This window comes from Lemur catta, chromosome 23 (assembly GCF_020740605.2).
Source record: "Lemur catta isolate mLemCat1 chromosome 23, mLemCat1.pri, whole genome shotgun sequence".
Classification (NCBI taxonomy): domain Eukaryota; kingdom Metazoa; phylum Chordata; class Mammalia; order Primates; family Lemuridae; genus Lemur; species Lemur catta.
In genome coordinates, this window is record NC_059150.1 from 20,607,452 (window position 1) to 20,635,075 (window position 27,624).

At 33.1% G+C, this 27,624-nt stretch overlaps 1 protein-coding gene across 6 annotated transcripts in view; it reads left to right on the plus strand.

Annotated features, from left to right (window-relative positions):
• SWT1 (SWT1 RNA endoribonuclease homolog) overlaps window positions 1–27,624 on the plus strand; it is a 72,464-nt gene that overhangs the window by 13,504 nt on the left and 31,336 nt on the right. For 4 of the 6 annotated variants that reach the window (XM_045536411.1, XM_045536410.1, XM_045536408.1 and 1 more), the window contains 10 exons: window positions 4,680–4,739; window positions 5,895–6,024; window positions 7,085–7,183; window positions 7,607–7,795; window positions 11,481–11,574; window positions 12,882–13,027; window positions 14,486–14,649; window positions 16,320–16,458; window positions 20,220–20,368; window positions 26,225–26,409. In XM_045536411.1, the coding sequence (XP_045392367.1) occupies window positions 4,680–4,739; window positions 5,895–6,024; window positions 7,085–7,183; window positions 7,607–7,795; window positions 11,481–11,574; window positions 12,882–13,027; window positions 14,486–14,649; window positions 16,320–16,458; window positions 20,220–20,368; window positions 26,225–26,409 (1,355 nt within the window). The remainder of the gene's footprint in view (window positions 1–4,679; window positions 4,740–5,894; window positions 6,025–7,084; window positions 7,184–7,606; window positions 7,796–11,480; window positions 11,575–12,881; window positions 13,028–14,485; window positions 14,650–16,319; window positions 16,459–20,219; window positions 20,369–26,224; window positions 26,410–27,624) is intronic. The other 2 variants (XR_006731107.1, XM_045536409.1) reach the window with 2 other exon arrangements.

The following is a 27,624-nucleotide window of genomic DNA, read 5'->3' on the forward strand; positions in this document are numbered from 1 at the left end:
AATAAGGAATATAGGTTTTAGCAATGAGTTTAATATAGTCAGGTTTTAGTTTCTGTTACCAATAATAATCATAGAGGGCTGACTCAAATTTACTCATGAAAATATGTGTTGGTTTCTTTATTTTACTTTCTTTAATTCCAGCTTCCTTAGGAAGATATCTTGGCAGATATCAAGGATTCATAATAGAAGGGAATGTGTAAAATGTGGAAAGAAGCAGTTATAGAGAGTCCTTTGAAAAAAACGCTATAACAGTCTCTTAAGCTCTTCTCCAACTACAGATACCGGAGAACACTGAGGGGTTGATATTCTGAATAGCTTATTCCTTTAACAGAGTTATTTTTTTTCAGTGCCACTATGTGCCAGGCCCTGCAATAAAATAATATATAAGAGACAACACAGTCTGTTTTCAGACACTTATTCATGTGAGAGACACAAGCAATTTCCTTAAACATGACAAGTAAAGTACTTATTTAATATGAGAATACAAAGCAGGGATTGACATAGCCTTGGTACACCGTGGAGGGATTAGTTAAGAAAGGTTTACTGGAGGGAGTAACATTTAAACTGTGAATTAAAGAATGGATAAGAGTTACTCTTGTGTAGGTGAAGTCAGGTGGGATGGGAGAAACAGGGATAGTTCAGGTAAAGGGGAATAACTACATGAGCAGAGATCCAGGCTAGAGAACTTGGCATATCTACTTTGCTTTTAAATTATGTAATAAATTGGTATTTATGGACTACTTTGAGTACCTGATCTCTACAGCTTTGTTTCTATGGCAAATAAAAGTGTTCAAGGGAACTTTGGAACTTCAGAACTTTAGAAATTCACAATTTTTGAAATTTAGAGACTGCTTATAAACAGGAGTGGTTAAGTCTACCTGCTTTTAGGTATTATGACTGTAGATTGCAGTAGTAAGTTATTTCTTATGAAAAATGTAGGGATTATAACTAAGGATGCCAGAAGAGCTTGAGAGCGAGTATTTTTAGTTCAAGTGAACTTTAAGGGCCCAAAGAAGGAAAGAATTGAGTTGGTTTTTTTTACTGCTTCCTTAAAGGAAAGAACTTCGAGTTATTCTTCTTGTGTTATAACCACTTCTCTGGAATAGAATGAGAGAAAGGAAGTTGCCAGTATGTTCAGTGGTCATCATCATATCATTGCCTGGTGTTTCCTTTGTGTTGTACATCTAAGGAACAATATGCAAAATCTCTGCAGTGCATCTTATAGTTTCCTTTGGTCTCTGTATAGAATTACTACACAAACCAAAAGAGGTACATAACAAAAATATTAATTTGTAGGGGAAGCAATTTTTGCATGACTATTCCTAGTTATTGGGATTAAAACTCTTTTTATACTGTTCCTCTGATAGCAGAATTATCTGACTTAAAGTCATTTAGACATAGGAGCAGCAAGTAAATATTCTCCTATTCTTGAGTATATTTAGCATATTATTGACAGTAGATAATCATCTTAATACCATGTTTGTTTTGTTTTACTCACTAATTCCTCAATAGATAATTATTTTCCTAAAATAATGAGTGTACTTTATAAGGAAATAAGTGTATTTTCTGGATTTAGTAATCCTGTTATGCTTTCTAAAGAAAAAATAACTCATTTTCTTAGGTTTTATAGTCCTTTTATTTAAGACTAGTCAAGTACAGTAGTGAGAAGGGAAGTAGTGAACAAGGAGTTTAATCTATAACTGACTGAACAAATGAGATAACTCACTACCTTCCGACCAGTCTTTATAGTCCTTTTATAGAGACCCCTCTCAGATTACAGCCCCCTCCATTGCAAATTAATGTTCTAGAGATTTATGGTTTATAGGCCACATTTTAAAAACAGCATCCCATTTAATTCTTGCAAAGCTATGAGGTAGGAATTCATTAGTTTATCAAACATTAATTAAAGGTAGCTATTATATATCAAGCACTTTTCTAGGTATGAGGGATTTAGAGATGAATAAGATGATCTTTACCCTCAGAAAATTCCCAGGGTACATTTATTGCATGAATATTATATACCCATTAAAAAGATCTAATTGGATCTATAAAAGCAATCTCAAAGAGTTAACGAGGAAGTGCTAATGGGTGAAAAAGCAAGGTGTGCTGGAGAATATAAAATGATTGCATTTTTGTAAAGTGACTAATGAACCCCAAACCCTTTAGATTTATATGTGTACATTTGTACACATTTATAAAATATATAAAATTATATAAGCATGAAGAAAGTAAAGAAGGGTCTACAGTAGGTGGTTAATAGGTTCCTGAGAGGAGTGGAGGTGCAGAGTGTTGTTGTTTTGAAGATAAGAAAAAAGGGGAAGAGAAAGCCAAAGCCAAAAAAGAGGAGAAAGGAAAAATAGTTCTTTTTAAAAAAGCATCAGTCTTACAACATTGTTTATATGTTTATGCATTGTTATGTATTTATGTATAATAATAAATTTAAAATTTCAACAACAAAAAAAGATTCTGGTTCATAGAGTGATGGAAATAATAAGTGACACTCCACACAGATCCTTTCTTGGTTCTTGAAGTTAGAGCTTCACTATAAAAAGAATTTCCATTCAAGTGCTTTCATCTACCCTGCAGTGTTAATAGCAAATCCAAATTTGTAAATGTAATTCGGGATTATTTCAGAAAACAATTTTTCTGGACAGTATTATGATACTCCATGAGAAAAAAATATATTCAGATAAATACTTATAAATAAATTCCCTTAATAATTTCTGTCTAATTCTAATAGTTTCTGAAGCATAATTTAAAATTAAAATATACTAGTTTTGATGTCAAAATAAGGATGTTCTCAGTATTACTATTTAGCATCTGGCTGCACATGGCAATTTTTAAAATAATTTTGTCTTGAAATGTAGTAATAAAGTGTGTGTGTACCTAGGAACAAGAAGTTTCCAGGGAGGCAGATCAGTAAACAAATATATTAATAATTGTACTATAGTGAAGTAAATATCAGAGCCCTAAGAATTGGGTGTAGTGTCAGTATCAATCTCTGGGTGAGTTAAGGAAGGTCTCACTAAGGTAGAGATTCTTAGGCTTCATCTCGAAGGACGTGTAGGCTGAGGAACAGAAGTGCTGTGTAGCCAGGGTAAAGGGCCAATGCGTGTAATGGGACAGAGTTTGAAATTCCATGGCAGGGAGATACATGGGCACGTAGATTGTTCAGTATGACTGGAATTGAAATGTATAGAGAATCTATAGGAGAGGAAGTTGGAATGGAAGCCAAGGTCCAGACAACGGATGATTTTATATCTCACAGGAAAGACTGGCATTTTATCTTGTATCTTGTAGATGGAAGAGAGCCACTGAACCCTAATTGGGAAAGCAGTATAACTGTGTTTCCATTTAGAATCACTTTGGTAGATAAAACCATTATTGATACTCTGTTTTGTCATCCCCAGGAAAGGCTTTATCCCAGTCCATGTATTTAATAAAGTATGGTAGGAGAAGGCAAACAGTTAAATGCTTTTATTTAACTGTAGTAGGGACGAGGTTTTCAGGGACAATTGACATGAACTTTTCTGGATTGCTGGGTGAGAGAAAATTCATTGAAGTCATTGGAAGTGGCCTGTGGTCAAAGAGAGCAGAGGGTAATAGTGACCTAAGGAAGAGAATAAAGATACTTAGAATGTCAGAAGCCACAGGAATTTCCGACTCGCTTGGCACTTCTTAGTTTAAAAGAAGTTTGAAGATCTAACAAGAAGTAAAGTCAAATGGAGAAGGGATTGTAAATCCCAGGATCATGGAATAGTAAAGCTATAATGGGCCTACGTGTGTGATGTGTCTGGTGTTACGTCGTGGGAAGTGTGATGTTGGAAAGTTAGGGTGGAAGCTGACTTCCCAGTGAAGCACTTCTACATACGATGTGCTTGTTCAAAGAGGGCCTGTAGTTTATACCATAAATAGCTTCCTGTAAAATATATGTGAGTTTGGAATTATCTTGGAGACTTCTTAAAAGAAGATTTGGTTCAGAAGATTTGGTGCTTGTCACATGTATGTGGGGTCAGGTAGGTCTCATCCACTCAGCAAAAGTGCCAGTGGAAAGTTGGAATTTATAGAGTGATTTTCAATCTCTGTTAGGAGGCAAAAAATAAAACACAAACATCTGGTGTTCAAACCACATAAAATACAACCATGCATTTTCCAGCCTTTTCCTCTTAGCCTTATTATAATCCTCAACTTCCCTTTGTCATTTTGTCATGTCAGTTTTAGAAGTGGCTCAGTTACTCCTGGATGAAAATTTTTCACCACTGAAGGCCAGCTTGTTTACCTTTGCCATGATTCTATTCCTTAGGGTGGCATATAGTTTTATTCTTAGAATATGAGTATTTTTAGGAATGTATATGTGAATAAGTAAACCCTAAAGATTTCTGCTACATTTCATGACTTGATAGAATGGTGCTTTTCTATTCTAGGGGCAGTTTGTTATCTGGACACAGTTTTGGCCCTTCAGGAGCCATTTGGCAACATTTGGAGACATTTTTGATTGGGGTGGGTGGGTAGTGCTCTGATAGACAGAGGTCAGGGATGCTGCTAAATATCCTGCAATGCACAGGACAGTCCCCAAAGCAAAGAATTATCTGACCCCAAATGTTAATAGTGCCAAGCTTGGAAAATCCTAACTAGGTATATGCTTCATTGTTAACTAATAAAAATTATTTTCATTTCAGAGTTTTGAAGCACCATGTTCTTCAGGGTCATCTGAAAATATTCAAGATACAGATCAAGAGGTTACTGATACACTTATTTACTGATATTTTAAATGAAATTAAGTCAAACAGTTCCTACTTTTAATAAAAAGACTATAAAACCCTGATAATATGAAAATAACAGTGATTTCTCTATTTAAATCAATATATCAATATATGTTTTTATGAAGTAATCAAAAACTATTTGGAACAAGTATTTATACTTAATTACCTTTTTACTTGTTTCTAAAAATTAATCTACTTTGAACAAAGAGCATGGAGGTTATAGCCCACAAGTTATCTTCCTTTTGATTTAATGTTATCACACTTTGACATGTTTTTTATGTCTAGTGTTGCCAAAATGCAGTAGGACATTAACATGTTTTTACCTCATTTTTCTAATCAGCAATAAGATGAAATGTTATTCAATGAAAATGAGAGTTTTATGAGTGTTTTATCTTTTCCCAGCTTCATTTCCCAGCTAGAATCTCCTGATTGATCTTCATAGAATTTTATGTTCCCTGGTCCTAAATTAAGACTAGATTCATAGAACACTTTATATTTTCCAACTTAAAGGAGACTTTTAAACTATATTAACTGGGTCTTATTTGTAACAGTTGTATTTTTGTATCTTGTGGGTCAGTGTTCCTTGATAGATGAAAGATTCCCCCCTCTGCTCTAAAGGCAGAATATATTTTTATTTCTTGGCATCAGAATACATCAGGGAAGTATTTTCCCTGAAGTGAAAAGGATCTTAAGATCTAGATTTCAGTTTCTGATGTTTCATAAACAATCTCAGAAATCTCAAGAAGAATGCTCATTGTCACGGTAAAGAATTTGGCTCCTAAAGTACTTTGCAGTGAGAATCACAATGAGAATAAAGTTATTTTTATGTCTATGTGCTTGGCTTTGTACAAAGAGTTTCACCTAGCGTTATTTCATTTAATCTTCACAAAAATCCTAAAGGAAATAGATATTCCTATTTTATAGATGAACAAGCTTAGACCCAAAGTTGTTAGATAATTTGTTTGCCTAAGGTCACAGAGGTAATAAGAGAACTATTTTAAAAACCATGTGTATGTTTATAAATCTGTATTCTCTTACTGTGCTGCCTCCATTTTTTTATAAAATTTTCCTTTCCACAAACCACCTCAAGTGGATTAATTAAGAATTTCACTGGGGTCTTTTACAATTTAGATGCAGATAGTAGAAGAGCTTCATGCTGCACGTTTGGGAAAAACTTTGGATTTACCTGTGGTTCCGCCTTCTGGGGAGTTAATGAGTATGGAAATTGACTTGGTGGAAGATGATGCACATTCTTCTGCTGGTATACCCTATATGTTAATGTTTATGATCTTCTATGCTTTTCTAAGAATTAGTGTGCCAACATTTTTTAATAATATTTAGATAAAAAATTAAAATGTGCTTATTTTTTGAAATGATAATAGTATTTTTTTTTGGCTACAGGAATCACATTTAATATTTATCTTATTTGTTTTATATATCTCACATTATTAGGCCGTTAGACATATTTTCTCTTTCTCTTTTTGTCAAGAGGCAGTAATCAGAGTTGTGAGTTGTCTTTTATTTTTGCTCTTAATTATACCTTAATAATTTCAGCTATGTAAAGCACTGATCAGAAATAATGCAGATTGCTTGAAGGTATTCATGGATTTCTTGTTCATACATTAATAGTAACATTTTGATAATCTTTTACTACTGGGAGAAGATAATGATAGAGAGAACCTCAATCTATAGTATACTGTTTTGAATTCTATTTATAACCATAGTAATCCTACCTTGCACTCACATTGAATTTTCTAATTTACTAAGTGTTTTATTATGCATTAACTACCAGAGATGCAGCACAGGACTTAGAAACATACTTACTGCCAGGACAAATCAGTTTATGATTTAAAATCCACCTATAAGCAATTTATAATATTTATTGGTGAATAATGAAACACTGATTACTTTGTCTGAAGAATTAGAGTAAAATTGGAGTAAGAATGCTATCAAAAACATTCTCCTGGGCTGATTCTTCACAGTCTTGGCCCCAAGTGTTCCTGTGTATGTCTGCTTTGCCAGACTTTACCTTCTTTGCCCACTTGGACCTAGATGAGTCCCCACCCCTCACCCACCCAAAACTGTTTGCTGACCATTAAGTGATTGCAGAGAAATTTACTTGGCAACAAAGAGATGGGCCAGATAGATATTAGCTTGAGAGTCTAGTCAACTGTGTGGTTCTCTGATAGTTAAGTTTGCAAAACACAGTTGGGTTTTAAATTTAATTGAATTTTTAATGCTTCTATGATATCACAGTTTTAGTCCTTATATAAGTCTATAATCAAGTGTCATGAAATCTTAACTTTGCTCTTTTTCACTAGCAAATACTACAGACAAAAAGCTTCTAATTGTTATTGACACAAATATTCTGATGAATCATCTCAAATTTGTTAGAATTTTGAAGACAACAGAAATACCAGGTATGTATAAATCATATTCTGATTTTCTTTCTTGAGGTGATATTTTATATTAATAGTGATGCAAGGGTTCTTTTCTTACGAACACATCTCCATTTGGATATGCTATTGAGCATATTTATATATTAATATATATATTAAGCATAATCAATTTAAGTTTTAAAAAGAGCCCTCATAGGTCAACCTACCAATCTAGACTTCCTCTTTTTTGATCTCTGGCAATATTTATTTTTTAAACATTCTTTTGACACTTACCCTCCTTTTAATTTCCATTTTTTGTGTGTTGTCTCTCCATTTAAAAAATAAGTTGTAAATTTCTTAAAGGTACGGATTATGTGCTTTAAAATGTTCACCACTTCTACAGCAGTTTGATTTAGTAGCTCAATAAATGTTTGTTGAATCCTAAGAAATATTTTTATTTTTTAGGTTTTGACAAACTTATATTACTAATTCCCTGGGTTGTTATGCAAGAGCTAGATCGTCTGAAGGCAGGAAAACTGCTAAAACATGCCCAGCACAAAGCCATACCTGCAGTTCATTTCATCAGTGACAGTCTCAAAAATAAAGATAGAAAGCTATGGGGTCAATCAATACAACTTGCATCTCAGAAGCTTTGTAAGTATTGCTCTCTCGTGGTGCTTTCTGATTAAGACTTGGTTGGGGGCTGACTCATTGGTGCAAAACTTATAAAACATTTGTAGCCATTGGAATGTGAAATGGAAAGGACATTGTGATGGTTTGTGGCTTAGTTTAAGGAGTCTTCGATTTTTATTTTTCTCCTTCTCCTAGACTTTCTCCTAGACTTTTTGTGTTTCACAGATAGTGACTGTGTAGTTCTGTGTGCATACTTGTCTATATTACAGAACCTTGGATTTTTCTCTAAATACCATTGTTGAGTGATGAGGCCAGTAGGTGATCTAGGTTTCTATTCTGTCACTGCATATAGTTAGTATACTGTGGAGACAGATGTTATTTTCCTGTGATTTGTCAGAATCTGTAATAAAGAGGTGTTTTTATGATAAAGGTCAATTTGTTTCTTCCCAACTCAGAATTACTTATATATGTAGATTTACATTATTTTAAATATCATGGATTTATACTGTCCACTGTACCTATATTCAACCATAAGATTTGAAAGAATTCATCTTAAAATGAATCTGAGCATGGTATTAGCTATGGGAAGACTTTTGGCATAGCTGTTTAGTCTTAAATATTTGAAGAAAAAGAGCCTTCACCATTCATTTATTCATTACCTTAACACATATTTGTTCTCAGTATATTCCAGATACAATGCTTATGCATTTTGAGTACAATTAGTCCATGTTGAATAGCCTTGACTATAATTTTAGCTTTGTCCTTCATTATTTTCAAAATTACATTTATTTTATGTAGTATTTATCTAATATAGTGAGAAGAGCATAGGATTTGAAAGCTGATCTACCTGGGTTTATAACCTAACCTGGGGAATGTTAAAGGTGATGAAACTGAATAAATGAAATGGGAGGAGATAAACCTCCATGTCATAAAATGGTTGTAAAGACTGGTTGAGTTAATGTATTAAACTACTTAATAGCTTATGATTCAGAATAGGAAATAATTCTGTTGTGCCATCGTTATATGAAAAGCTTATATAGATTATTAAAAAACAATCTTTACTTGTTAAGATTGTTAAGAAAAACTAATCTGTCACTTTTTGTGTGTGTGATCTCTTTTTATGACTTATAAGTTTAGGAAGTTTCTTTCCCTACATCTGGTAGGAACATCACAGTGCTGCACTGCTTTGGGAATATGAATTGATAACTTTTTAGGAGACAATATTTACCAGTGTGCCTTAGGGAACCTAAAGGTATAATTCTTTTTCTAGAAAGGTATCCTAAAAAATAGTTAAAGATGCTCATAGTGATTTGTATAAATAATATTTGTCATAGCATTATTTATACAGCAAAAAAATTGGAAACAACCTGTTTAACAATTGGAGACACTTGTTCCATATTTTTATATTTTCTTTCATTACATTATTGTTGATTCATTTATTTACCAAATATTTGTACCAGGCACTATTCTAAGTGTTGGGCCTGTAGCAGTGAATAAGAAAGATAAATCCTGTGCTGTTGAGGAGGTTAAATTCTATTAGATATTTAAAAACCTTAACTATGATTTATATAGAATATATTTTTGCATTGTGTGTGAGTAAAGGTCATTGCTATTGGGGGACCATTTAAGATGACTGTTAAGTAATAAATAAATATAATAAATAAATACCATATATTTATTACTTACTATTGCCATATGCTTGGCTAAGTCGTTGATATCTGTTCACATTTAATCCTCATGGTTAAGCACTTTGTCCAAGAATACACACCTAGTAAGTGGGAAAGCAAGGATTCAAAATCACACTGGTCTGTTTTCTTCTCTTTTGAACAGTACCTGTGCTGGTGCTCAAAAATATTTGTTGAATGACTAAATATTTTATCAATATTCTTTCAGTTTTGGGTATATTTTCCAGCTCCGTGTATCTTAGAAAAATGATACTATGATACTATGTTTTTTAAAAAATTAGCTATTAGCTCCTGATAATATCAGCTAATATTGAACTTTGATACCTTTAGAGCAGTGTGCTATTATGTTTAAACAACCTTTTGTCTGCTGAATTGGATTGCTTAAAATTAATGATTTTGAGTTGCCCATTTTGCGTTATTAGTGGCATTTACTCTCTGAACTTAAAGAAGGAAAATTGGCTGCTGTGATTTCAGTCTGTCTGGCTCACTGGTGGTCTTATTAAGGAATTTAATCACATCTCCCTCAGGCTCATCATGCCCTGAGATACTTGAGCTCTTCCTAGATTTCCTTACTAGATTATGAACTGCTAAAGAGTTTGTCTTTGCATATCCAGCTACTTAGCACAAAGAGCTGGCACAAATTAAGCCCTATGTAAATATTTATTGCATGAATGAATGAGTTTTCTCGTTTGAATGATTAGAGGAGTAAGTAATAAAGGCTAAAAGTTGAGAGAAAAAAGTTTTTAAACTGGGAACAAGGTTTAAGCCCATTGGCTAGTATGTCTTGAATTCTAGTGTGTAAGAGACTCCCCAAGAGCTTAAATCAGTGTCTGGATCCAGGCTTCAAAGATTCTTATCCAGAAATAGATCTAGGGTGTGGTCCTGCAGTCTGGGGGTTCTGAGACAGGCAGTATAAGGGCCTATGAGAAACATTGTCTTTGGTCCTATTTTAACACATTGCATTATTTCCACAAAAACTGAATTTTCATTACATGTTTTAAGGGATGGAGAATGCCAGAAGACACCCGTCAGCAAATGATTAACATGTGATAGAAGTTACTTTTTGTAGGCCAGGCACAGTGGCTCATACCTGTAATCTCAGCACTTTGGGAAGCTAAGGCAGGAGGATCCCTTGAGCCTAGGAGTTTAAGGTTGCAGTGAGTGATGATGACACCACTGCACTCTACCCTGGGCAACAGAGTGAGACCCTGGCTCAAAAAGAAATTACTTTTTGTGTTCTCTGCCTAAGCCCCGTATTTCCTTCTCCTGTACTAAATGTACTGCTTTAGAGACCAAGGAGAAGTGGACGCAAGAAACTGGTTCTGTTGCTGGTGGAGCAAATTGCCCATTAGTTCATAGACGTCATAAGCTGACAAAATTTATGCATGATTTTTTATATAATTTATTTATAATCTGTATGTGACTGAATTGATATTAGAATTTGTAGTTTTTGGTTTCTTGTGTGACAGCCTACTAATCACATTTCTTTCCTTTGAATTTACTAATAGCCATTTTTTAGTTCATTTTAGTAGTAAATTAACCAACTACTTTATAAAGTCCACAGCTATATGCTATGTGAGTTCTAGACTCAGAGTTTTCAAGACATTGTTTTGCTCTCTTATCTAATAGAGTTTTTTTTTTTTTTTTAAGAGCAGTTTTAGGTTCACAACAAAGTTAAAGAAAAGGTGTAGAGATGACCGGTATACACCCTACCCCTACATATGCATAGCTTCCCTATCAGCAGCATCCCACACCAGAGTGGTACATTTGTTACAATTGGTGAACCTACATTGACATGTCATTATGACCCAGAGTCTGTAGTTTAAATTAGGGTTCACTCTTGGTGTACATTCTCTGGGTTTGGACAAAGGACATGTATCTACCATCATAGTGTCATAAAGAGTAGTTTCAGTGCCCTGAAACTTTTAAATGTTTTTGATTTGTAAATACAGCCTACAGTATTCATATGGCACTGAGATTTCTAGTGTGCTTATTGACAGATGCTTTTGCTAAATTTGCAGATGGATTGAGTGATGAAAACAATGATGATCGAGTATTAAAATGCTGTCTTCAGCACCAGGAATTATTCCCTTGTTCTCTTGTTATTCTGTGCACGTAAGTTTCATAGTCATTTTACTACTCCTTTTAAGAAATAACTATACCAAAGAATTTTTAAAACTCATACTGTTGTATCTGCCGTACCAAGTATCAAAAACATACATAATTTTAAAATCTGCCAGTAAACATACTCAGTTATATCTGATAGTCTTATAATGTGTGAGCTCTAGAGGAATGAGATCTCAAATAGATGAATTTCATTTCAATTTAATTCATTTACTGTTCAAAAAACTTTTGAAAAAGCAGGGTAAGTCAATTTAATATCCCTTCAAAATAGTTCAAAAATCAAAACATAGCGGAAATTTTTAGTCATGAGACAAGAAGATTATTTATTTATTTGTGGAGTGTGGGTAGCTTATGTTGCATTTGTATTTTGGGTGCTTGTTGTATAGTTAGACTGCCTGGTTTGGAGTCCTGGATCTACCACTTACCAGCTTTGTGACCCTGGACAAGTTGCTTTAGATTCCTTATGTATAAAGAGCAGGGGGAATAATAGTAACTGCCTCATGAGGTTATTGTGAGTATTTAATAGTATATCTCAGTAAGAGTTTTTCCCTCCTTCCTCCTGTTTCTTACCCCCCTCACTAATATTTTCATAACATAGTTCTAAGATAAAATGAATGTAATGCTAAGCAAAATTATATTCATCGTGTGTGAGAAAAGACTCTGAAAGGACAGAACAATTTTAATTTGCAGTTTTCGTCTGAATCTTATTCACTGCAAAATGGAGTTTTTACAGTTTTCTAATCATGCTAACGTTCTGTATGTGAAATAGTTATTTTAGACATCAGTAGCCCTAAGATTTTTCTTGTAAAGGGGCTTGGTCAATGTAATTTTTATAACCAGTGTTATAAAGGTAATGTTATTCTTTTTGTTAGTAAAAGATACATTGGAGATTTTTATCTATAGGTTTTAAATTATATTTTGATCTAGGATATACTACCTTAGAGTTCGTTGAAGGCTGAAGTAGAATTAGTAATATGTAAACCATTTTGAATTTGAGGTAAACTAAATTTGAGAAATATTCTTTGTTATATAATTATTTTTTTTAGTTCAGCTTAGAATGGTAATTAAATTCGTAAGACTTTATTGATTCCATTATTTATGTAGTCACTGTTTTGGGATTAACAGATAACAGTTTTTAGTGATTGAAAATTTGTAGCTAAACCTTACTTTTAATTCTAGTATAGTCATGTTAATATATATGCTGAGAATCACCAAACTTTGACTAGATCCCATGTGTGTTGAGTTGCCATGTGGTTTATCTTATAAAAAATATTTTTTCCTCCTAACCCCAACCTTAGGGATGATAGAAATTTAAGAAACAAAGGCCTAATAAGTGGTGTGAAGTCACTCAGTAAAGAAGAATTGAGTACAGAGTTATTAAACTTATCTGTGAACAGAGATGTATGTCATCAGCCTTGTATTTCTAAGCAACAATTGAATGGAGGTAGTATTCTTACTGCAAATAATTAGAACTATATCTTATTTTATGCACTAAGATTATGTATGACATTGGAATTAATAATACAGTTTTATCTTGTACACTTAAAATAACATCAAGGTTGAAATACTTGCATGAAAATTGTAGAAATAAGTGAAAATTATAATCCTAATCTGAAAGCAAACATAATTAACGTTATTGCATTCTATATACTTTTACAAATTAATTTGTTTTTTGTCTGTACACTCACATTTTTACATATTTATAATCACCACGTGCATGCTGATTTGTACCTTGGAGAGTATCCCTTTGAAATTAATAGTTGCTATAGGAAATATTCATTTGAAGTAAAGAGAAGTTTTTAAAATTAGCTTTGTATTAACCTTCTATTAATATAGTAAAAACTCAGCTAGTAATAGAGAAACTTATAGGACTCTAGTAATAGTCTTCTTTTTTGAAATTTTAAACTAATAATGCAGGAAGGTAAAGGCAATACTGCTATTTCATCTTTTTTTTTTTTTTGCCAGAATAATCTGGTGATTAATCTGTTGATATTTGATGGACTATTATGTTAATATTAAATCTGACTTTACTTATAAATACATCCTATCTTTTCCCTCTGTGGGTAAAATAATATTTGAATTCTCTAATATTGTATGCGCATTTTATTAATATATGCAATTGTGTAAATATTCATATATACACATATACTACTTATTTACCCTTTTTGGAAATAACGTATCTTTTGTCATAATATTCAAAATGATGTTTAGATAAAGAGTAATAGGGTATTCTAGTTTGTAGTTTTTCAGGGATATTGTGCTTTCAGTTTGGTCGTTATGTTATTGTCATTTTGAATTGTTCGTTTCTATTTGTAGAGATAAGCCATTTAATAGTTTGAATTTTGCCGTAAGAAAATGATAGTTGTTTTCAGGTATCTAAATAGGAATGTTAATGAAATGACATCACTGAAAATAATAAAAGCTTCATTCAAAAGAGGAGGTTAAGCTGAAAATTTTGGTCCTGTCGAAACAATTTATTGATGTGGACTGAGTTTAGAAAAATACTCCATTTTTGGGAAAAAAACCATTTTGATCCATAGTTCTTGGTTTTCTGTTATAAATAAATCCAAGGCAATCTTGTAATTCTTTTTTTTTTAGTAATTAAATTATAATTAAAATATCACACATTTCTTACATTTTTGAGTAAAAATAATTGCCTTTTTTGTCAAAGAGTTAAAGCATTTGCTAAATTAATATTTTATATTGCACCTAAAACAACTATCGTAGAGATAATGTTTCTAAATACGGTTTTGAAAATAAAGTATTAGTTTATTTTCTAGATAATTCACATGCTAATTATATACATAAAATGTTTATTGTTTGTGGTCAAACTAATTTTATATATATATAAAATATTTACTATTAGTGCCTTAAATAAAGCCTGTAACTATTTGTTTTAAAGAAGCAACACTCTTGGGAGAGAGCTATGAGAAAGAATCTACAAATTCTGGACTGTCTGTTCTACTTGAAAACATCATATCTGATCTTGAAAAATCTCTTGGAACAGCTTTATCTTCAATATTAGAAACAGAAATGAAAATTGCTTTTGGAAATCTCTGGATGGAGGTGATTAATTCATCTCTGTTGAAAAATTTTTTTTGTTGCTAAAGATTTGTTATTTTAAGAAATGTTATTTGTATGAAATGCATAAGCTTCATTGTAATAATTTATATTACGTTAAATTTTTCTTCAAGTTTTGAAATAACATTTTGACAGTTAAATGATAGATATTTCTTAAAGGTTAGAAATATATGTTATTCATTTTTTCAGTCAGCAGATATTTATTGTACATCTACTATATGTCAGACACACTGCCCCCATGGTGCTTAAATTGAATTCAGAAAAACTTCTCTTATTTAATTTGATTTGAGTCAAAATGTCTAATATAAGGAATCCCCTTGGCACTATGTATTCAGAAAAAGAAGTGTATATTTTGGCTTATGCCATGTAAATGTAAAAATCAGAATAAAAATTGATCATATTATTAATAGCAAGATATTTTGAATTTTCTTTAGATTCATATCTTTTCTACAATCAGTAAAACACCATATTTAATAATAGTGGTCTTAAAAGTTCTGTTTAATGTTTGCTGTTTACATTTATAGCTAGGAGAAACATTATTCCCCATCAATTGTACCTTGTATATATTCTAGCTATTCAATGAGATTCTACTATTTGCCAATATGGTGTGTTTGCTACTTAATTACATTATCAGGTGTTGAATCAAAATGAAGACCAATTATCAAAAGATACTAGGAAGGCTGGTATTTCATAGATAAGGAAAGTCATTGCAAATAAATGATTCAGAAAAGGAAGTGTTGACATCTTATAGAACTAAATGATCAATCTTCGTAAAGGTCTTTTGCAAAAGTGTAGCAAGTGGCAATAATATTTAACATCTTTTTTCTATATAGGTTTTCCCGCAGTTATATGAAATACTTAAAACAGTGGTCCCTGACCTTTTTGGCACCAGGGACTGATTTCATGGAAGACAATTTTTCTACAGACTGTGAGGAGGGGGAATGATTTTGGGATGATTCAAGCACATTACATTTCTTGTGCAGTCAAACCTCTCTGCTGATGATAATCTGTATTTGCAGCTGCTCCCCAGTGCTAGCATCACCGCCTCAGCTCCACCTCAGATCATCGGGCATTAGATTTTCATAAGGAGTGTGCAACGTAGATCCCTCACATGTACAGTTTACAGTAGGGTTTTGCTCCTGAGAATCTAATGCCGCCACTGATCTGACAGGAAGCGGAGTTCAGATGGTGATGCGAGTGATGGGAGCAGCTGTAAATACAGATGAAGCTTCCATCCCTCTCCCGCCGCTCACCTCCTGCTCTGTGGCCACTGACCAGTGCTGGTCCATGCCCAGGGGTTGGGGACTGCAGAATTAGATTGATTTTTCTCATAGAAATAAATGCCTGTGTTGAAGAGTAGATTGAAGACATTTGCTGATTAAAACCATACTTTCTCTGATTAAAACTATGCTTTCTTTTTGTACGTATGGTTTCTGAAACTATAAAGATTAATACCCAATGTGAATTTTACCAAAACAATTTGCAGTGGAATTAGCATTTTAAGATTATGATTGACTTTTAATAAAACATATTTTAATGTAAAACAAATTCAACTAATTTTGCCCAGAAATATATGTAGTAATTCCTAAATAGTTACTTCTAAAAAATAGGAATAATAAATCTATAGCTGCTAATTTTTTCTAAATACTCTTTAGATTCTGTACTTGAAACCACCATGGACTCTAATGCATTTATTACAGTGCTTTAAAAAACATTGGTTGGCTGTATTTGGATTAGTTATGGAAAAGAACTTGCTTTTAACTGTTGAGAGCCTATACGAAAATCTCCGTAAAGGTATGAATCTTTTACTTTTCTCTTTAGCAGTGCTGTATTAAAGTACTAAGTCACGTTAGTGGATATTTTTCATGTGATGTGAAGATGAATTAATGAAAAATTTGTCAATTAGTTCCTAATCATTTATGTTCTAATTTTTAAAGGGAATTTGTGGCAGCTGGGTGAATGAATGCTGCTCATAGAGCTTGTGACTATAAATGGTATCAATGTTGATATTCCTGGATATTGTGCTATATTCTTTTTAATGATGTTTACTTTGAAAACTTTTAAAACTATGTTTAACAGTCTATTCAGATATGCAAATAGAATTAGATTTTTTTCATTTCTCGCTGTTCAACACACAAACTTTGAGCACATTTTATATACTAATTTCCAAAATAGTATGTCAAAGTTTCTGTCTAAACTGTATGGATAAAGATTAGGAAACATTTGGCTTTCGTGCACAGTGAATTTTAGAACTGGAAGAGACCACAGTGAACCACTTATTTGGTGGTTTTTAAACTATGTTGAACAGAATTTTGGGTTTCTTGAAATGCCTCTTCTGCAGACTGGGGATGGAAAGATTGATGGGGGGGGGGCCTGGTATTGCATAGTGAAGCCTTTGGCTCTCCACTCCAGCTTTAGCCAGAGCAGCTTCTTAAAAATTTGTTTATATGTGGAGACTCCATGTAAGACTTGAAAAAGAGTTTTCGCTGCTAAGAAAAAATGCAGAGAAGCACTGATCTAATGTTATTACAGTCTGTGTTTGATGATCAAGGAAACTAGCTCTGAGATGGTAAGTGACTTGTCCAAAGTCAAACAGCTAGATTTGTCTTGCTATACCTTTAAAAGGCAAAGTATAACTTTGTTTGAAGCTCATTTGGTTCTTGACTTTTTTCAGACTCCTCACATAAAGTGATCTGTTTATTATTTTACGTACAAGAGGGCCATTAAATTAGATTTAAAGGCACAAAATCCAGGTAATAAATAACAAGATGATATACCATAAAATATACGCAGACAATTATTGCAACACTTGAGCACAGATTTTAACACTAAGCTTCCTGAAGGCTAAGACAAAAAAGGCATATTCTATGATAGGTGTACCTCATTCTCTATCTTTTCCCTGAAGTGTGAACTCTTTAAAAATGAGTTGTTCTCATAGAAGGAGAGAGTAGAATAGTGGTTACCAGAGGATGGGGAAGGGAGGGATGGGAAGGATCATGAGAGGTTGGTCAAGGGGTACAAAGCTACAGTTAGATAGGAGGAATAAGTTTTGGTATACTGTTGCATAGTAAGATGACCAGAGTTAACAATTATGTATCACATATTTTAAAATAGCTGGAAGAGAGGTTTTTGAATGTTCTTATCACAAAGAAATGATAAATATTTAAGGTAATGGATGTGCTAATCATATGATTTAATCATTATACAATTGATACATATATTGAAACATCACAATGCACTCCATAAATATATACAATTATAAATAATAATAAATAAAATAAATTAACAAAAATTCTTTCTAGGGAATTTAAAGCACCTAGTCAGTCCCTCACATCTTATCCATGGTAGATGTTAGATGAATATCTATTTCTAGAAGTTACCAAAGTTTTTAAAGAAAAATATTTTCCCAGTATTTCCTTTAATTGTAGAAGTTGTCTATTAAGGGTATTGTTATATAAGAGGCATGGAACAACATATTGGACATACCTTCAAAGCGATTTTATAAAATATGTAGAAACATTTTTCATATCTTTTACTAGGGGCATAGTTTAGTTGATTCTTTTAAAAGAGAAAGTCCATAAACTATGTGTGATCTTGATCAAGGCTAGTTTTGAAAAATGGGGTATCTAGTTGCTATCTTCCATTTGTTTGTTTTGCCAGGGATGGAGAGTTCTATTCTTACACACAGCTGAGAGGTGATAGATGCCAGCTCTAACTAGCAATAAGGAGAGAAGTGAAGATGTGCTAACTGTACCTTCTGCTAAAAAATCATTTTTGCCATCATGGTGTGTGTAGTTTATTGGTCCTCGATCTACAAGAATTTGATGCCTAATGTTTAATGACTTACGAAGAATGTGTAATGGGATTATATTAATAAAAGTACCTCTAAGCTAATTTTGAGTTAGAAAAATCATAGTTTGTGATTTTATTTATTATCTTTTAATAATATCCTCAGCTGTTGAATTACATGTGTTTAACTTCAGTATGCCAAACATGTATCCTTAGGTCAATTCATAGAAAATTGTGTGAAAAATGACTCATAATTTTTTGACTTTGTTATCCATATTAACTTTAATTATTGCTCTTTATAAGCATTAGACTATTTTATCCATGTAAGTTTCTTTTTTGGTTACGTCTGTGTACTGATTTCATCATTGTTATTTTCCCTTTCCCCATAATCTTAGTAAATAATTTTTGTAAGACAGAAATCAAATGATTAATTCAAGGATGTAAGCCCTACTAGACAGCCTACACTGGTGAAGCATCCTTAAAAGAAATGGTGCCCAATTATAGCTTCCTCAGGACGTTTACTAGGTTCATCAAATCCAGTCTCTCCTATGTATAGCATCTTGTATCTCCCGTCTCTCTTTTCCCACAGGAATTTAAACTAGTCATTGACTTTAAAAAGCACTAAAAGTATTCCTGCAAGGAATGCTGGCTTTTTTTTTTTTTTTTGGATAAAGGGGAAGGCAGCTTGGCTTGGCTATAACCATCACATTAGATTAGAGTTTCTGAATATTGTAGAATTAATTATTAAAATATACTTTTAAATTTGATTTGACCCTTCAGGATTTCACAAGCAAGTTCTTGTTGTGTGATACAGAGGAACTCTTAATTTTTTAACTCATAGTGCTAATGAACAACCATGCTGATATTTCAGAATATAATAGAGTCTCTGAAACTGAACATTAAAACAAAAACAAAGCAAACACATTGTAGCATGGTTATTTTGAAAACTGTTACATAACATTCTGCCTTAATAAGAAAAAGAATTTTTTCTGCTCTGAGTTTTGTGACATTAGAAACTTACGTAATTTCCTTGTTCATGACTTTTTAAATCTCTGAAATTAAAGATGGTGATCTTTCCTAACTAGTTTGAGAATTTAATAAAATGATTTTAGTACCTTGAGAGAAAATTGTTATACATTTAAATTATTATTTGTAGATTTTCTCACCTTAATTCATAGGAGAAAAAATTTGCAGGCTTCTCTTGCTTCTCACTGTTCCCCTGATTATTTGTGTTTTGCTGAAGTTTTGTTGTACACACAGAGATAACACCTTTTTTTCAATAAATCTGATGTTAAGGTTCATGTAATGGAATTGAAGGTAAACCACTACATGATAACTGAGTCGATTATGAGAGGTACCACATATAATTTCCATGCTTACTACTTGAGGGTAACCCTTCTGATGCCTCCATAGTAATGTGAAACAACCTTATCTTTGAAAATCTGTGGTTTGACTTGTTTGTTGGTAATCTCTCTTTTCTGAAGAGCGTAATATTCTTTCACTTTACTTTCAATTTGAAGGTGATCATGTTGAGGGAACTCCGGGTATCTAAATGCAGAATACCAGAGTCAACTGTGGAAGGACTTTGTTTATAACTAGATCTGTTTAATTGTTGCTTTGTATGCCAGAGGGATAAATTAGGAGTGTTGTGTAGGTGTAAATGTGTGCTCTTCTTAAATTTCAAAGTTAATATTAATGTTCCAAAAACACTTGTATGTTGTATACTCATGCTTACATATTTTTCTTTCTTAATTTTCTTTTACAAGCTAATAAGACAGTGGATTTTACAACAGTAGGATTCCTTCTACAAGATTCTAAAAGTTTGTTACATGCTTTCAGTACAAGGTCAAATTATGATGGTATTCTTCCACAGGCCTTTGCTCAAGTAAACACACTGCTCCAAACGCTTGCAGAGGTAAGATACTTTTGTAATGCCATTTAGAGTAGCTAATTACCTATGTTCTAAAAATGTATTTAGCAGACAATAGTAGGTAAAGAATAACTTAATTCTAACTTATTCTCACACACTTAAAGGTATTAACTAAATGTTAAGTGAATTGAATGGAAAGTAAGCAAGTCTTATCACAAGTTATAAAACACATATCCTTTTATGGAACCATTTTTGCAGTAGTCATTGGTATTTTATGTTGTTTCATGTACGGATAGAAGAAAGCTAGGTGTTGTTATTTGAGTACTCCTTTCCAGTGCTCTAGGCCAGGGAATCTCACATGCCTCAGAAACACTTAGGAAATTTTTTTAAACATGAAGATGCCAAGACTCTTTCAAGCCTTACTAAATCAAATTTTTGGCAGTGGTGCCCAGTAATGTTATTGTTCTTGTTTTACTTTTTGTTTTGAAGTAATTTCAAACTTAAGAAAAAGTTGTAAGAGTAGTACAAAGAATTCCTGTATATTTCCTTTATCCTGATTTCCCAAATGTTAACATTTTATCACATTTGCTTTATTGTTTTCCTTGTCTATTTAGTTGCCTAATTATGTCTACCTATCTACCTATCCACATTTTTTTCTGAGCTATTTGAGAATATGTTGCAGATATGATGCCCCCTTTCCCCTGAATATTCCATGTGTATTTCCTAAAAAATAAGGATATCTCATGTAACTGTGGTGTAATCAGGAAATTAACATTGATATAATAGTTATCTGTGGATCTTATTCAAACTTCACCAATCGACCTATGAATTTCTTTTTAACAAGTCTGCTTGTATGATTCTTATGCAACTCCCCTAACACTAATGCCTTTTTATCCCTTTTAAGCTTAACTATGTAAATTTTGTCTCCAGTAATACTCTATTTCTACAGTTTTCTAATTTCAAATCTAGAAAAATCTGGGAGTTTTATGTACCAGAAACAGTTCAAAAAACCTCAATGTCACAGTCACTAGAGGAGTTATTAATGGAACTTATTTTCAATATAGGTATCATATTCTCTTTTTTTCTCTGAGTAACTGAATTGGCCGGGTTTTTCTCATTGATTTTTCATGGTCAGATAGGCCCACTGCCTATGTCGTAATCAAAGGGTTAGATGATATTAATCTTAGTCATAGCTGGTGAGGAAAGAACATACTTGCTAAGAAGAGTATATCTCATGGAGTAAAAGAAGCATCTTTTTTTTTTTTTTATAAACTAAATGGAAATATATGATAATTCTTTTTGTTTTTTTTTTTTTTTTTGAGACAGAGTCTCACTCTGTCACCTAGGCTAGAGTTTCCTGGCATCAGCCTAGCTCACAGCAACCTCAAACTCCTGGGCCTAAGCAATCCTCCTGCCTCAGCCTCCCGAGTAGCTGGGACTACAGGCATGTGTCATCATGCCCAGCTGATTTTTTGTTTATATTTTTAGTTGTCCCGCTAATTTCTTTCTATTTTTAGTAGAGACGGGGTCTTGCTTTTGCTCAGGCTGGTCTTGAACTCCTGACCTCAAGTGATCCACCCGCCTTGGCCTCCCAGAGTGCTAGGATTACAGGTGTGAGCCACTGGCCCCAACCAAAATATGTGATAATTCTTGAGGAAAGAATTAATTTAAGGGGTGAAATGATTTTTTGGTTTGAGATGACCAAAACATTGGTAGTTTTATTTTTTTATGGCAAGTGTGATTTTTAGAACTGCTAGTTGGAAAGAATGGACCTACGGATTTAGGGGGTTGCAGCTTGAATATCGTACTTTGTGTTTGGAAAGATATGTTATCCTTTCCCATAGCAGAATTGAGTCCTAAATTATACCTTTAGTGAAACAAATGTAGTGAACAAAATGGAAAGTTCAGGATACTTAAAGGCCTAACAGTCTTTGAATTAAGATTATTGAGAATAAAACAAAATTTAGGATTGATTGAGATAAAAACAATAATGTCAAGTTTTAACTCTTCATCAATTAGAAACCTAGAGATTGGAGGTACCATGAAAATGTGTTATTAAATAGTGTTATTTATCAGCTAATGGTATGCCTGGTATGTATGTGTTGCTCACTGCATATTTAAAACCATTGAATTGTTATTTGTAAATTATCTATTCCTGGATCTTGAGTTTTCAGTTGCTATGTTAGCAAGAGTTTCATGGAGGTGAGTAGCAAAGAATCTAGTATCCTTTAAGTGCAGTTCCCTCAACATTTGTCAGTAGTGTGATTACTTGAAATGGCCTGTGTTGTTTCCAGGATTAGAGCTCTGAAGTGTTTGCCTTTATTTTCATGTTAGAAACAATTCACTGTCTAAGTAACAGGAGTTGTTTTGTAGAATGCATTTGATTTGATATGTGTCTTAAATACTTAGTCATGTCTCAGAAACCTGAGCAACAATAGAGCACCTGTAACGAGAGCATATCTCAATATAGTAACTGTCAAAAAATCCACCTAATCTTAATTTATCAAGTGTAGAAAATCAGGAAAAGAGAGATATTAATTATTTGTTTTCTTCTGAAAGACTTCTGAGAAACTAAAATGGAAAGATAAACTGTTACCATTTTCTAGATTTTTAAGTAGAGTGGAAATAGGAAAAGAATATTTTTTTTTTTTTTGAGACAGGGTCTTGCTCTGTTGCCCAGGCTGCAGTGCAGTGGTGTCATCGTAGCTCACTTCATCCTTGAACTCTTGGGCTCAAGCAATCCTCCTGTCTCAGCCTCCTAAGTAGCTGGGACTACAGGCTTGTACCATCATGCCCAGCCAATTTATTTTTATTTTATTGTAGAGATGGACTCTCACTATGTTGCCAGGCTGGTCTTGAACTCCTGACCTCAAGCGATCCTCCTGCCTCATCCTCCCAGAGTGCTAGGATTACAGGCATGAACCACTGCACCCAGCCACATTTTTGTTTTACCAACCTTCTGACCACCAAAAAAAGAGGACTTGCTCTCTACTAAAATGGTAGAATAATTAAGATCAGTCTTTTTAATAAAGTTTAGACTTATGTGCTTCAGCATCCTGACTTGTGGTGTTTTTAACCTCTCATTATTTAGGCCTCAAAACCTTAATTCTCTGTTTTGTAAAATGAGTATAATAATAATTCTGGCCCCAGAATTGTCAAGAGAATTAAACAAGTTAATATATTTGTAAAATATAAGTTCAGAATTTAATGTAAACAGGCAAAAATGGGAAGAATCATCTTCTTCTTTTTGATAGAGAAAGGTAATATTTACTTTTACAGTTGGAGAGAGATCATAACCTCATTTGTAGTCAGATTGCTGAAGGTCAAATCTTGTTCATGCCTTTCACCATGTGTGTGACCTTGGGTGAGTTACTTAACCTTTCTGTTCCTTAGTTTCCTCAGTTATAAAATGTGGATCATTATAGTATCTGTTTCATTAGGTAATTGTTAGGATTACATGAGATAATAAATACAAAATTCTTTAAAAGTACATAACATGCTCAGTAAATATTAACTGTTATTATTGTTAGTATTGGAAATTTCATTTCTTTAAAATTTAATAAACATGGGCCGGGTGCGGTGGCTCACGCCTGTAATCCTAGCACTCTGGGAGGCCAAGGTGGGCGGATCGTTTGAGCTCAGGAGTTCGAGACCAGCCTGAGCAAGAGCGAGACCCCATCTCTACTAAAAATAGAAAGAAATTAGCGGGACAACTAAAAATATATATATAGAAAAAATTAGCCGAGCATGGTGGTGCATGCCTGTAGTCCCAGCTACTCGGGAGGCTGAGGCAGGAGATAGCTTAAGCCCAGGAGTTTGAGGTTGCTGTGAGCTTGAAGCCACGGCACTGACTCTAGCCTGGGCAAGAGAGCGAGACTCTGTCTCAAAAAAAAAAAAAAAAAAAAATTTAATAAACATGGGACTAGCAACCCATGAAGCTGGTCTTTGAAATAATCCTTTTATCAACAAGGGAATTGAAGCCTAGAGAAATGGAGTGATTCTATTTAAGTTCACAGAGAGCCAAGACCAAGAAACCAAGTTTTTAAACTTACAGTTAACATTTTTTCCCCATTCTATTAGGTACTTTTTTTTAAACCTAGGTTAATATTTTTCCCCAAGGTGATATTTTTAAAAAATCAGTTGAATCAATAGTACATATCTTTTACTCTGCTTTAAAATATACTCAGAACTCTTCTATTCTTAAATATAGTACTTTTCATTGGCCATGCTATTTACTGTAGTCTTCTTCTATCAACTACCAAACTCCTTAAAAAAGCAATCAATAACCTTTGTTATATTTTTTTCACTCACTTATTTCTTAATCCTTTACAAGTAGAATTCTCTTTGCACAACTAAAAGAAGCTATAGCTTGTCATTTGCTTTCTAATTATCAAGTTCACCCTTTTCTCTTTCTTCCACCTTCTTAGCCTTTCTTCAGCACTTGGTGTTTGTTGTCTGTCCTCTTTCGTGAAACCTGTCTCCCTTGGGTTCTGTTGGTATTGTCTACTTCTGATTCTTCACCTATCTTAGTTTTGCTAAGTCTGACCTTTCCTTCTTCAATTTGTCGACCCTTTACCTTCTTTTTTGCTGTATTCTCCTCCAACAATCTCATCTACTTCTAAGGCTTGTCTTCGTGAGAATGACTCAACTGTATTTTTTAAGCTGCAAACCTTCATATCCAATTACCTGCTAGATATCTTTACCTAGGTATCTTTTTATACCTCAAAGTCAATATACACCTAAAAAACAAACTTGTATTCTATTCCTCCTCTTTTTCTTATTTGCCAGCAGGCTTTTCCTCTTGGCTTTACAACAGGAGGCCCTAAAGTTTGGAAACATAGACAAATATACATTAGTTTGTTGGTATTATGTTATAATATGTGATATATTCAGTGTATTGTCCCTCATCAGCAATGCACAGTTTAATGTGCTATTTAAAATATGACTTATTCAGTAGCATTTCCATCACCTCCTGCATATGCATCTGAGATTTGTTGCTTCAAAGTATTTATATGTTTGACTTTTAGTAAATAAAACTATATCTGTACATTCCTCTGGAGAAGTAATCAAGAAGGTTCAATCTATTTAAAACATACACACACACGTTTCTGTTTTATGGCCACTGTAAGTTTCTATTATTTGTATCATTCTTCTGGGCATCTAGATTAAAAAAATCTTAGGGTCTACCTCATTCTATGAATCTAGTTTTTGGCCAAGTCTTTTAAAATACTTTTTTGCATTTTTTTTTTCTTTTCATTCTACTGCCTTTTTGTACCTAATCCAAGTTCTCAGGACTCTTTTCCTGGATTATGTCAGTAGCCTTCTAAATAATCTAGTCTTCTTGCCTCTACTTTTTCTTCTATTCAGTTTTGTCTTAAGAATGCAGTTCTGAGTATATCTGCCTGAATTTGAAACTTTCAGCGGTTCACCATTGTCCATAATATAAAGTTTAAATTCTGTCTTGATCTTTTTAAACAGCTCTTTCTAGCCATATATATATATATATATATATATATTTTTTTTTTTTTTTTCTTTTTACTGGATTGTAAGGTGCTTTGAGGCTTGATTTCACCTATTTATCTATGTATTCTGGGTGTCATTATCTAGTTCAATACCTTATCTGTAGAAGTGTTCAAACAGCATTCTTAGATTGACATTATCATGTTAGCCAAGAAAGGTTACTAAAATAAATAGATTGGAGATACTGTTTGATTTAGATGGAAAAGGAAAATATCTTTTCTAGCTCTGATGCTTTTCTGGCAATATTCTGTACATAGTAAGAGAAAAAGAACAGCCCGCACTTCCTAAAAAGCTAGAGCGTTTGTAAGCACAATTGGCATTCTGTTTTTCTCATTTACTAATAAAGAACTAGCTGCATTTTATGTAATCTTATTTCCTCAGGTCAAGACAAAATGTAAGCCAAATTCTTCAGAAAACACAATGAATAAAGAGCAGGAAGATACTTCCTTGAAGTCTCATAACCAAGAAATCACTGTTTTCTCGGGTTCTAATCTTCCCCAACCCAACAGACATCAAGAAATCTGGTCTATCCTAGAAAATATTTGGATTATAATATATGAGAACAGGTATTAATATTTTTTTAAATCGACATTATAATTGTACATATTTAGGGGTACAGTTTGACATTTTGATACATATATATGTTGTAAAATGATCAAATCAGAGTAGTTAGTGTATCCATCATCTCATGCATTTATCATTTCTTTGTAGTGAGCACATTCAAAAGTCTCTCTTCTAGCCATTTTGTAATGTGTGATACTTGACTGTTAAACATAGTCACCCCACTATGCAATAAAACACCAGAACTTATTTACAATTAAGATTGTAACTTTGTACTTGTTGACCAACCTCTCTCCATTCTTCTCTCCCCCGTTCCCTTCTCAGTCTCTGGTAACTGATGTTGTATTCTCAGCTTCTATGAGATCAAGTTTTTTGTTGTTGTTTTTTTTTTTCAGATTCCACATGAGTGAGATTATGCAGTATTATGGCATTTGTGTGTTTGGTTTATTTTACTTAACATGTCCTTTAGGTTCATCCATCTTGTCAAAAATGACAGGATTTCATTCTTTTTTTATGGCTGAAAAGTATTGTATTGTGTATATATTACATTTTCTTTATCCATTCATCTGTTGATGGACACTTAGATTGATTTCGTATCTTGGCTATTGTAAATGATGCTATAATAAACACGGGAGTGTAGATATCTCTTTGACATATTGATTTCATTTCCTTTGGATATATACCCAATAGTGGGCTTGCTAGATCATATGGTAGTTCTATTTTTAATTTTTTGAGAAACCTCCTTACTGTTTACTATAATGGCTGTATTAATTCACAATCCTGCCAACAGTGTGTAAGTGTTCCCTTTTCTCTACATCCTCCCCAACACTTGTTTTCTTTTGTCTTTTTGATAATAGTCATTCTAAATGGAGTGAGGTGGTATCTCATTGTGGTTTTGATTTGCATTTTTTCATATATTTGTTGGCCATTTGTATTTCTTCTTTTGAAAATCTTTATTTATTAAGTTTTTTTGCCCATTCTTAATCAGGTTATTTGTTGTTTTTGCTGTGGAGTTCCTTATATATTCTGAATATTGACCCCTTGTCAGATGTTTAGTTTGCAGATATTTTCTCCCATTTTGTAGATTATCTTTTCATTCTTAATTGTTTGGTTTGCTGTGCAAAAGCTTTTTAGTTTGATGTAATCCCATTTTTCTATTTTTGATTTTGTTGCCTATGATTTGAAGGTCTTATTAAAACAATTTTTGCCCAGCCCATTGT